A 12,355-nucleotide genomic window follows, 5' to 3' on the forward strand; every position below is an offset into this window, starting at 1 on the left:
ATGAGAAGGAGAGAGAGAGAGAGAGAGAGAGAGAGGGAGGGAGGGAGAGACAGAGAGAGAGGGGGAGGGAGGGAGAGAGAGACAGAGAGAGGGGGGGAGGGAGGGAGGGAGAGAGAGAGAGAGAGAGAGAGAGAGAGGGAGGGAGGGAGAGAGAGACAGAGGGAGAGAGAGGGAGAGGGAGAGAGAGAGGGGGAGGGAGAAGGAGAGGCAAGAGAGAGGTAGGGAGGGAGGAGAGAGAGAAAAGGAGAGAAAGGGGGAGGTAGGAGAGAGAGGCAGAGAGAGAGGGAGGGAGAGAGACGCACAGAGATAGAGAGAGACAGGGAGGGAGACAGAGAGAGAGCGAGAGAGGGAGACAGAAGGAGGGAGAGAGAGAGAAAAAGAGAGAGAGAGAGAGAGAGAGAGAGAGAGTCTGGCTATGTCTGGCTCTCCTGAACAGCACACCATCCAGGGGAAGCTCAACCCTGCAAGAACATGTTCCCATCCAGACCAGGGTGGGGGCTCAGTACACCTCATCCCCTCCTTCTCCTCAGAGATCTCTTATCTGGCAGGATTTGATGGGCCGAAGCAACATGGCTGGTACCTATCCAGTCCTTTCATCCGTCAGCGAGGGAGGGAGTAGAGGAGGCTATGTGAGAGTGCTGAGAGGCAGCCGTGGGGGTGGGAGGAGGGGACGGAGGGATGGGCGGAGGAGGGGATGTGAAAACCAGGCGGCCCTCTCAGCCCAGCAAGGTCAGTGGAGACAGGAAGACCAGCTGTGTGTAGACCAGCAGCTGTGAGAGAGAGCTGGAGTAAGCGCATGACTGACAGCCCACTTCCTGTTTGAGTTACCGTGAGCTCAACACATACACGCAGATAGACGACAAACATACACAATACTACTAAACGCACACCTACTGACGCGCGCTCCGTCTACAAATACACACTTCGAAAGTAGCAGTCTGCATCATATGAAGACACCGCTCAGAACCAAGACATGGGTTCTATTCTGTTCTGATAACCACTGGCCTCCTGCGGTATGTGCCTCCCGAACCAGCCGTTAGCTTAGCGCTACAGCACAGGGAGAGTATAGTAGCCTTTAGGCTAACCCTGGCGAGCCAATAAGAATACGAGTCTTGGGTTTCCGAGAAACGGCATCATCTGCTACATAAACTCCAGAACTGGGAAACCGCTAAATGAAAACAGCGGTGAGGCCTAAATCCCTGAGAATCCACAGCGAGGACGGTGGCCCGCGCCAGCCCTGACACAACCGCTGAGGCCGACGACAAGTTCAATTTCAATTTACACAAGAAAAACTAGCAGGCCTCTGACACAACGCATACATTTGGGGAGAGTGTCGTAAAAAAAAAAAAAGAAGAAAGAAAGGTGTTAGCCAAAATGACATCAGCTGTACGGCGGCGATGTGTGTGTGTGTGTGTGTGTGTGTGCTCGCTGTGTAAGAGCGTGTCTTTGTGAGTGTGTATTTCTGTATGCACAATGTGTATGTGTGTGTGTGTGTGTGTGTGTGTGTGTGTGTGTGTGTGTGAGAGTATGTGCTGTCTCCCATGTTTCAGAGCCGTTTCTAGGGGTCCCACCCAGACTCGTGGTCCGGTCCGACAGGGGAGTTCTGGAGAGGGGCCAGGACCAAGTATGAGTCTGATCTAAAGCAGATAGGGCTGGAGCCCAACACTATAAATCACCTCGCTGGAGCAAGACCTTCACATACTTCACCCGCACAAAAACACACACAAACGTGCACACACGCAGATGCATACTATGTATATACACACACTAACACACACTCACACACATATCCACAGCAGGAAATGAAATGTGGCAACTCGAGTGAAAAACCCTGCTGCAATACCCCCGGGACTCAAATCACTCTCTCTTCTTCTCTTTTTTTGCACTCTCTAATCTCTTTCTCCCCATGCCTCTTGCTCGTTCACTCACTCGTTCTCTCTTTCTACCCCATCTCTCTCTCTCCCTCAACCGTAGGCTGGCTGGGTACATTATCTCTGCATACTTAGAAGATACAGTGGGCCAACACACCAGACTACCATCTTCATTAGAACACTGTGTTTAGTTCTGAGTTCTGTGGCTAATATCACACTAACTATTATAGGAGGATTGAGTTTGATAGAGAGGGGTAGAGGGTGGTAGAGGGTGGTAGAGCGTGGAGGGTGGTAGACGGTGATAAGAGGGAGATAAAGGGTGGTAGAGGGTGATATACAGTACGGTGAGAGAGGGTGAGAGAGGGTGAGAGAGGGTGAGAGAGGGTGTTAGATTGGGAGGTTGGTAGAGAGTGATAGATGATGGAGGGTGGTAGAGGGTGATGGAGGGTGATAAGAGGGAGATAGAGGGTGGTAGAGGGTGATAGAGAGTGGTATAAGGTGATTGAGGGTAATAGAGGGTGGTAGAGGGTGATAGAGGGTGGTAGAGGGTGATAAAGGGTGATAGAGGGTGATTGAGGGTAATAGAGGGTGGTAGAGGGTGATAGAGGGTGATTGAGGGTAATAGAGGGTGGTAGAGGGTGATTGAGGGTGATTGAGGGTAATAGAGAGTGATAGAGGGTGATTGAGGGTAATAGAGGGTAATAGAGGGTAATAGATGGTGATAGAGGGTGGTAGAGGGTGATTGAGGGTAATAGAGGGTAATAGAGGGTGATAGAGGGTGATTGAGGGTGTTAGAGGGTGATAGAGGGTGATAGAGAGGGATTGAGGGTAATAGAGGGTGGTAAAGGGTGATAGAGGGTGATAGAGAGGGATTGAGGGTAATAGAGGGTGGTAAAGGGTAATAGAGGGTGATAGATGGTGATTGAGGGTAATAGATGGTAATAGAGGGTGATAGAGGGTGATTGAGGGTGATAGAGGGTGATAGAGGGTGATTGAGGGTAATAGAGGGTGATAGAGGGTGATAGAGGGTAATAGAGGGTGGTGGAGGGTGATAGAGGGTGATTGAGGGTAATAGAGGGTGGTAAAGGGTGATAGAGGGTGATTGAGGGTAATAGAGGGTAATAGAGGGTAATAGAGGGTAATAGAGGGTGATAGATGGTGATTGAGGGTAATAGATGGTAATAGAGGGTGATAGAGGGTGATTGAGGGTGATAGAGGGTGATAGAGGGTGATTGAGGGTAATAGAGGGTGATTGAGGGTAATAGAGGGTGATAGAGGGTAGTAGAGGGTGATAAAGGGTGATAAAGGGTGGTAGTGGCTGATAGAGGGTGGTAGAGAACAATAGAGGGTGGTAGAGGGTGATAAAGAGTGATAGAGGGTGGTAGTGGCTGATAGAGGGTGATAAAGGGTGATAGAGGGTGGTAGAAGTAGCCTAACCCTGGGAGGTTTGAGGTGAGAGGACAGACTCCAGGTGAATCATGGATGTGCCTTCATGTTGATTCACAGGTAATTTCCATGTACAGTTGATGCAATAAGAACTCCCAGGCCAACAAACACACACACTGAGTCTCACACATGCTGACACACACACACACACACACACACACACACACACACACACACACACACACACACACACACACACACACGGAAAAGGCCAGCTGTATCCGCTTGGATGAGTTGTAAATAGTGTTTATGCAATAAACATTATTTGTACATTAGCAGTTGGTGTTGTGTGGTTTGTGGAGTTTAAAGAGCTAATTAGCAGACACTTGGGCCCCATGCTGAGAGTGAGATAAACTATGAGTGAAAATGGCCCTGCTCCAGACACACGGCCCCAGCCAAGAGCAGGGATAATCAGCACCAAATAAGGAAGACATCATTTCCCAGGGGCCTCTGGGGGCTTGTAGTTAGGAGATGTAGTTAGGTCGCCACTATAGGAACCACAACCATAATTCAATGTTTCAACCACAGCAGACTGTTACGTACATCCAATCTGGGGCATGGAACCAGTTAAGGCCTGCCTCTCTCTCCTGTTCAAGCTGTTTATGCAATTTAACCTCAAAAACACAATTGGTTTATGTGTTTTCTCTAAAATAAACAAAGTTGAGCCATGTAGTCCTCTCACCTCTGCGCTCTAAAGTCACCCAAGTGTGGGTGTGGATTTCTCTACCTGGACAAAGTACCCATGAACACAAACGTAATATATTCATCATCCTAAGAGTATACAGATTGACATACGTATATAATATTATAAAATCAATTCATGCTGTCATCTGTTTGTTTGGTGTGTGTGTGTTAATCCTGAGTGAAAGGCTACATCCATACACAGAAAGGCAGTGTGTGTGTGTGTGTGTATGTGTGTGTGTGTTTGTGTGTGAGCGTGTGTGTGTGCGTGCGCACTCGTGTGTGTGTGTGAGCGTGTGTGTGTGCGTGTGTGTGACCGTGTGTGTGTGTGTGTGTGTGTGTGCGTGCGTGCGTGCGTGTGTGTGTGTGTATGTGTGTGTGTGTGTGTGTGTGTGTGTGTGTGTGCGTGCGTGCGTGTGTGTGCGTGTGTGTGTGTGTGTATGCGCGTGTGTGTGTGTGTGCGTGTGTGTGTATGTATGTGTCTGTGTGTGTGTGTGTGCGTGCGTGCGTGCGTGCGCCTGTGTGCGTGCGTGTGTGTGTGAGCGTGTGTGGGACTCCCCGCAGGGCCTCAGTGTGGAGGCCTGTAAGCCTGTCTGAATGGCGCTGCATTTGCAGGCTCCCCACACGGACGCATGGTGGATTGAGCTGACAGTCACTCGCCCATTGACCAGTCACAGAGATTTACCGGCGGAGCGTCTCCCTCGCTAAACCACCTGGGGGAGGGGGAGACGGGGACAGAGGGGAGGACTGGAGGGGGGAGACAGGGACAGGAGGGATGACAGAAGAGGGGGACACTCACTGTTACTTGTTGCTTCTGTAAAAGCTGCCTTTTGTCCGTTCCAGCCTTTGTTGTCCATCTGCAACGACATGAGGGGAGGAAGGGGGTTGGTAAGAGAGACGCAGCAAGGAGAGAGAGAGAGAGAGAGAGAGAGATGGAGAGAGAGAGAGAGAGAGAGAGAGAGAGAGAGAGAGGGAGACAGAGAGAGAGATGGAGAGAGAGAGAGAGGGAGACAGAGAGAGAGATGGAGATAGAGAGAGAGAGAGGGAGACAGAGAGAGAGATGGAGAGAGAGAGAGAGAGAGAGAGAGAGAGAGAGGGAGACAGAGAGAGATGGAGAGAGAGAGGGAGACAGAGAGAGAGATGGAGAGAGAGAGGGAGACAGTGAGAGAGATGGAGAGAGAGAGAGAGAGGGAGACAGAGAGAGAGATGGAGAGAGAGAGAGAGAGAGAGAGAGGGAGACAGAGAGAGAGATGAGAGAGGGAGAGAGAGAGACAAGCCAGCTTCAACAAACAGGTTCTTCACACATGTCAAACAAGTTCCTACTTCCAAACTCCTACTGTTCTGACCACAAAGACAATTGCTCAAAGAGAGAGAAACGCCTGATCTATAAAGTGTCCATCTTTGCCAAACACATAAATAAGGGGATGGTCGGAATTTACTTTACTTTTAAAACCCTGTGATTGAATGACATACTTTCACTGTGAGCGTGTGTGTGTAGGAGATTAAAAAATATTTTAAAAAAAAAATCGTCACTCAGGAGGTTGGACAGCTGGGGAGATGACTCGGTTGTAAACAAGCCCCCACCTCGCCATGCCTCAAGCCTCAATCCCCCACAATCCCACGGTGGGAATGCAGCGAGACAGAGCTTCCGAAGACAGAAGACAGGGGGAAGAATCTAAAGAAAGAACGACCTGTCTGAGGACAGAAGAGGAGCAGCGCGGTGCCAGCGACGCTCCGGGAGGGCTGACCTTGGACGCCGCTGAAGAGACGCTCACTTGGCCGGGGATCACGGAGCCGTCCAATGGGACTTATTGAGACATCTCCTCAGCTGTCAAACCAATGAGTGACGATACGTCTGTTTTCGCCTCCCGTTCCTCGGGGGGGGGGGGGGGGGGGGGGGGGTGAGAGACCCCCCTGGCGCTTGTCTGGTGAATGTCCTAGGAGTGAGGATGTGTCCTAGGAGTGAGGATGTGTCCTAGGAGTGAGGATGTGTCCTAGGAGTGAGGATGTGTCCTGAGTCTGAGGTTGTGGCCTGAGGAGTTTCCTTGAGTCAGTACAATACCGCTGTGTGTCTGAACGCTGAGGATCCATGTGGAGGCAGTGATCTTGCTAACGAGCTGAGAGATAAATATTCGACAGAAACTAGGGCTGTACGATATATCGTTAACGCATCGCTATTGCGATGTGCGCTTGCGCAATAGTCACATCGCTGGGCCTGCGATTTTTCTCCTGCTATGTAGTCAAACTCAAACACGTCATGAGAATTTATGGTAAATGGACTGCACTTATATAGCGCTTTTATCCAAAGCACTTTACAATGGCCTCTCATTCACCCATTCACACACACCAATGGCGGCAAGGCAAGGTGCTAACCTGCTCATTGGGAGCAATTTGGGGTTCAGTGTCTTGCCCAAGGACACTTCGACATGTGGACAGGAGGAGGCGGGATTCGAACCGCCGACCCTTCGATCATTGGACAACCCGCTCTACCACTGAGCCACAGCCACCCCAATTCAATACTAATTTTCCGCAGTATTGATACTTCCCGCACTATAGATACCAGCTGGCTTTTTCTATCTCTCTACTCTGACCTTTCAAAATTGCGTTTTGACTATTATAATGCATAAAAGAATAACATGGATAGAACAGCTTAGATGAGCAGAAGATATTCAAATCGAATAGAATATCCTAACAAAATGAAACACAGATAGGCCTACTTTTTACAATGCTGCGCAACCGTGCATTTTAGAGAGATTGGGCTGGACTAGAGATAATAATTTCAATATAAGGATTGGAAATGTGGCATTGCATTATTAAATGTGGCATTATGAAATAAAAGTGCCCTGAAATAAATAAATGTGGCATTATGAAAAACGTCATTTTGAAGTAACAACCAATTTATCTATATCTATTGACTCATTTATATATATTTATATTTACATTTATTTATATATTTATTACCTTATTAATTTATTTCTGGATTTATTTCATAGCCATATTTATTTATTTCATAACCTTTCTTATTTATGTATTTATTTAATTTTGGAACATATGGTATTCCATAATAAGCTACCTACCTACGTTGTGTCTGGAGAAACTAAGCTTCCATCAAAGGTATAGCTACAATAAAGCACATTATAGACAGTCCAGATGACTGCATGCATATTAAGGTATTTTAACTGTGTTGTCAGCCTCAGGTGGAGGCCTGTATTACATCCTAACAGATCACAGGTGTGTATATATATATCTATATACCTCGGTGGGGCTCTGAGGGCAGGTGGAGGCCTGTATTACATCCTCACAGATCACAGGTGTGTATATATATATCTATATACCTCGGTGGGGCTCTGAGGGCAGGTGGAGGCCTGTATTACATCCTAACAGATCACAGGTGTGTATATATATATATCTATATACCTCGGTGGGGCTCTGAGGGCAGGTGGAGGCCTGTATGACATCCTAACAGATCACAGGTGTGTATATATATATATTTATATACCTCGGTGGGGCTCTGAGGGCAGGTGGAGGCCTGTATTACATCCTAACAGATCACAGGTGTATATATATATATCTATATACCTCGGTGGGGCTCTGAGGGCAGGTGGAGGCCTGTATGACATCCTAACAGATCACAGGTGTGTATATATATATATATATACCTCGGTGGGGCTCTGAGGGCAGGTGGAGGCCTGTATTACATCCTAACAGATCACAGGTGTGTATATATATATATCTATATACCTCGGTGGGGCTCTGAGGGCAGGTGGAGGCCTGTATTACATCCTAACAGATCACAGGTGTGTATATATATATATCTATATACCTCGGTGGGGCTCTGGGGGCAGGTGGAGGCCTGTATTACATCCTAACAGGTCACAGGTGTGTATATATATATATATACCTCGGTGGGGCTCTGGGGGCAGGTGGAGGCCTGTATTACATCCTAACAGATCACAGGTGTGTATATATATATATTTATATACCTCGGTGGGGCTCTGAGGGCAGGTGGAGGCCTGTATTACATCCTAACAGATCACAGGTGTGTATATATATATTTATATACCTCGGTGGGGCTCTGGGGGCACGTGGAGGCCTTGTAGCCCAGTTGCAGTAACATGGCCTCGGCAGCGTTCCTCTTGGCCACCTTCTTGTTGGGCCCCGTTCCCGTGGCAACCTCACCACTCACCTTCACCTGCACACACAGACAAGTGCAATAACAGGTTGAAACATCTCTAAAAAAATAAATAATAAATAAAATAACAAATGTGCCGAGACAAACCGTGACGGTCCGAAATTCATCTCAGAATAGCTTATCCGTAAAATGAGGCCATTGAGATTATATATAATTTTCCAATATCTATTTATAGAGCTCTGTTCAATATTCTCCGGCTGATACGTCTGTCCTCAGAGAGGTTTTGCAGAGGACTCATTTCCACTGGACTGGGCGTCTCTGCTACGTGCACTATACTCAAATCTGCCCTGTTTATTTTTCATCCAGCAGAAACATGGGAATCTGTCTTTGCAGAGAGTAAGCAGATATTCACAAATGAAAATCAAATGTCATTAAGTTAGTTAAACAGACAATTACGCCCTTCAAACAACATTCCAGGAGTTGGAGCTGAAGTGCGCTAGCCTTGATGTACTTACTCAAGTGGCTTAACAAGGTAAATAAGAGCTCAACTGACAACCTCAAGTACCTTTGAGCGAAGATATCAACTGAAACGTAACATACTAAAATAAACACCACATCACTCACACGGCACTTTGTTAAAATACTACCGTCACCTGTTGCTTAAAAGCGGTTTGACATGAAAGAACAACAGTTTTTGATGAAGCTAGCGCTGTGGCTACATACTTCTCACAGCAGCAGACAAAGCCAGGAAGAACAGGACCTCATTTGAGCTCTGCTGCCCACAGAGGGGAACAATGTGGAAATTTTAGAAGCGAGCTGCCCGCACAAAAGGAACACACACAAGCAGGGCCTAATGCCTGCCTGAAAGAGCCGTGGAGAATGAGTCTGGGGCTGAGTTACCACCGCCCCTGCGCTCAGAGACGCTCTGTTTCCCTCTGAAAGAGAAGAGAGAAGGGGATTATGGAGAGAGAGAAGGGGGGGCAGGGGTAGAAAGGGAGAGAGACGGGGGGGGGGGGGAGACGGGAGAAAGGGAGAGAGAGAAGGTGGGGGAGAGAGAGAGTAAGGGGCGGAGACAGGGGAGGAAGAGAGAGCAAGAGAGAGATGGGGGGAGGAGAAAGAGAGGGAGAGAGAAAGAAATGGAGACAAGGAGGGAAGCAAGGATGTGGAGGTCCTGTAGAAGCACCAGTGGACCCCCTGGCAGGGTGCTGCGGACCACCAGTCATACAGACCACCAGTCATACACCAGTCATACAGACCACCAGTCACACACCAGTCATACAGACCACCAGTCATACAGACCACCAGTCATACAGACCACCAGTCATACAGACCACCCGTCATACACCAGTCATACAGACCACCAGTCATACACCAGTCATACAGACCACCCGTCATACAGACCACCAGTCATACAGACCACCAGTCATACAGACCACCTGTCATACAGACCACCAGTCATACAGATCACCAGTCATACAGACCACCTGTCATACACCAGTCATACAGACTACCAGTCATTCAGTTCACCAGTCATACAGTCCACCGGTCATACACCAGTCATACAGACCACCAGTCATACAGACCACTAGTCATACAGACCACCAGTCATACAGACCACCAGTCATTCAGTTCACCAGTCATACAGACCACCAGTCATACACCAGTCATAAAGACCACCAGTCATACAGATCACCAGTCATACAGACCTCCTGTCATACACCAGTCATACAGACTACCAGTCATTCAGTTCACCAGTCATACAGTCCACCGGTCATACACCAGTCATACAGACCACCAGTCATACAGACCACTAGTCATACAGACCACCAGCCATACAGTCCACCAGTCATTCAGTTCACCAGTCATACAGACCACCAGTCATACGGACCACCAGTCATACAGACCACCAGTCATACAGACCACCCGTCATACAGTTCACCAGTCATACACCAGTCATACAGACCACCAGTCATACAGACCACCAGTCATACAGTTCACCAGTCATACAGTTCACCAGTCATACAGACCACCAGTCATACAGTTCACCAGTCATACAGTTCACCAGTCATACAGACCACCAGTCATACAGACCACCAGTCATACAGTTCACCAGTCATACAGACCACCAGTCATACAGTTCACCAGTCATACAGTTCACCAGTCATACAGTTCACCAGTCATACAGTTCACCAGTCATACAGACCACCAGTCATACAGTTCACCAGTCATACAGACCACCAGTCATACAGTTCACCAGTCATACAGTTCACCAGTCATACAGACCACCAGTCATACAGACCACCAGTCATACAGACCACCAGTCATACAGTTCACCAGTCATACAGACCACCAGTCATACAGACCACCAGTCATACGGACCACCAGTCATACAGACCACCAGTCATACAGTTCACCAGTCATACAGTTCACCAGTCATACAGACCACCAGTCATACAGACCACCAGTCATACAGACCACCGGTCATACAGACCACCAGTCATACGGACCACCGGTCATACAGACCGGTGTCTTGGTGTAGAAGCCAGGGGCGTTTGGCCCGTGGCTGAGAGGCAGGACTAACCACTCAATATCGTTGTTTGTTTGTCAGTCATTTTGGACACCGAGCAAAGGTCACTTTGGTGGTAACCCAAATTCAATCACATCATTTAAGGACGGGACTACCGAGTTAAATTGAAGTCCCTAAGGATCTCTGAATCCAGAGGAAGCCAGGGGATGCGTCTTCTTATTATCTCGTTATGCAGTTAGTGAAGTGGGCTGTGTGGCGGTGGTGTTGTTAAAGTTTCTTCCTCAGCCCTCACTGATTAGACTACATCAGTTCCATTTCCGCCGATCAGGAAGGCCATGAATAATGGACCGCCTGTCATCCAGCGAGCTCGAGGTTCACCCAAGGTCACGTGACACAGGAGGAGATTCTCCACTCCTGACGCTGTTGAGGAAACTCCCCTCCCTCCGTCTCCTGCTCCCTCCCATCCTTCTGACCCCCCCCTCCCTCACTCCATCCCATGCCCCTCTCTCATCCCTTCATCTCTTCCTCTTTCCTAACATGCCACCCTTATATAGCATCCCTCCATCCCATCTGTCCCTCTATCCCATCCTTCCATCTCTTCATTCGTAAACATCTCTGCATCCCCTCCGTCTATCCCATCCCTCCATCCCCCTGTCTATCCCATCCCTCTCTCTATCCCATCCCTCCATCTATCCCATCCCTCCATCCCCCTGTCTATCCCATCCCTCCATCTATCCCATCCCTCCATCCCTCCGTCTATCCCATCCCTCCATCTATCCCATCCCTCCATCTATCCCATCCCTCCATCCCTCCATCTATCCCATCCCTCCATCCCTCCGTCTATCCCATCCCTGCATCTATCCCATCCCTCTGTCTATCCCATCCCTCCATCCCTCTGTCTATCCCATCCCTCCATCCCTCTGTCTATCCCATCCCTCCCTCTACCTCATCTCTCCATCCCTCTCCCTGGTACCTGCATGATGAATTCCCTGCGTCGAGGCATGCCTCTCTCAGACAGCAGCAGGTACTCGGGCTCCTTCTCCTTCTTGGCCTGCTGGATCTGGGCCAGCCTGCTGATGGGGTTCATCCCCTGGCCGTAGTCTGGGCCTGTCTGAGAGAGGAAGGGAGAGAGGCAGACGGAGAGAGAGAAAGAGAGAGGAAGAAAGAGAGGTGTGATGTAGAGGTGTGAATTTCCCTACAGTAACATGCCCTGGTTTGTTCGCCTGAGTATCACTGTAACCATGGCCACCGGAGGTGTTTCATTGGGGCGTTCTAGCTCCTCCTACTTTGGGGGTGTTTGTTTTTTTTGGCCCCTCCTACCTTGGGGGTGGTATTTTTTTTAGCTCCTCCTACCAGCACTCGAAATTAAGGGACAATTGTCTCAGGGACAATACAAATAGGGAATCTGGGACAATTATGGGACAGTAGAGAAACGCATCATTACAAATTAAATTATTGCATTTGTGTCAATGAATCATTTTAATTGTTAGATTTTCAATGTAGAAAAATTCAATACTCATTTTCCGCATCTATACGAGCGTGCTATCGTGCTGATGTGCTTTCTTCTCCCCATGACAACAGCCGGTTGTAGGCACACACGCTGCAGTGCACACAGCACCGCCTCCTCACACTCTGATGTGCTGTCTTCTTCTCACTCCGCATAACGTTTAGACAGAGCAGATAGTGTAGCATAGCGAA

General features: G+C 48.6%; 1 protein-coding gene across 2 annotated transcripts in view; it reads right to left on the bottom strand.

Moving 5' to 3' along the window:
* The window catches only part of stau2 (staufen double-stranded RNA binding protein 2), a 106,916-nt gene that overhangs the window by 56,969 nt on the left and 37,592 nt on the right, over positions 1-12,355 (bottom strand). For both annotated transcript variants that reach the window (XM_084443285.1, XM_084443284.1), the window contains exons 9-11: positions 11,631-11,768; positions 8,062-8,190; positions 4,798-4,855 (exon numbers count right to left, since the gene is read on the bottom strand). In XM_084443285.1, the coding sequence (XP_084299411.1) occupies positions 4,798-4,855; positions 8,062-8,190; positions 11,631-11,768 (325 nt within the window). The remainder of the gene's footprint in view (positions 1-4,797; positions 4,856-8,061; positions 8,191-11,630; positions 11,769-12,355) is intronic.

Source organism: Borostomias antarcticus (assembly GCF_949987555.1).
Source record: "Borostomias antarcticus genome assembly, chromosome: 9".
NCBI classification, from domain to species: Eukaryota; Metazoa; Chordata; class Actinopteri; order Stomiiformes; family Stomiidae; genus Borostomias; species Borostomias antarcticus.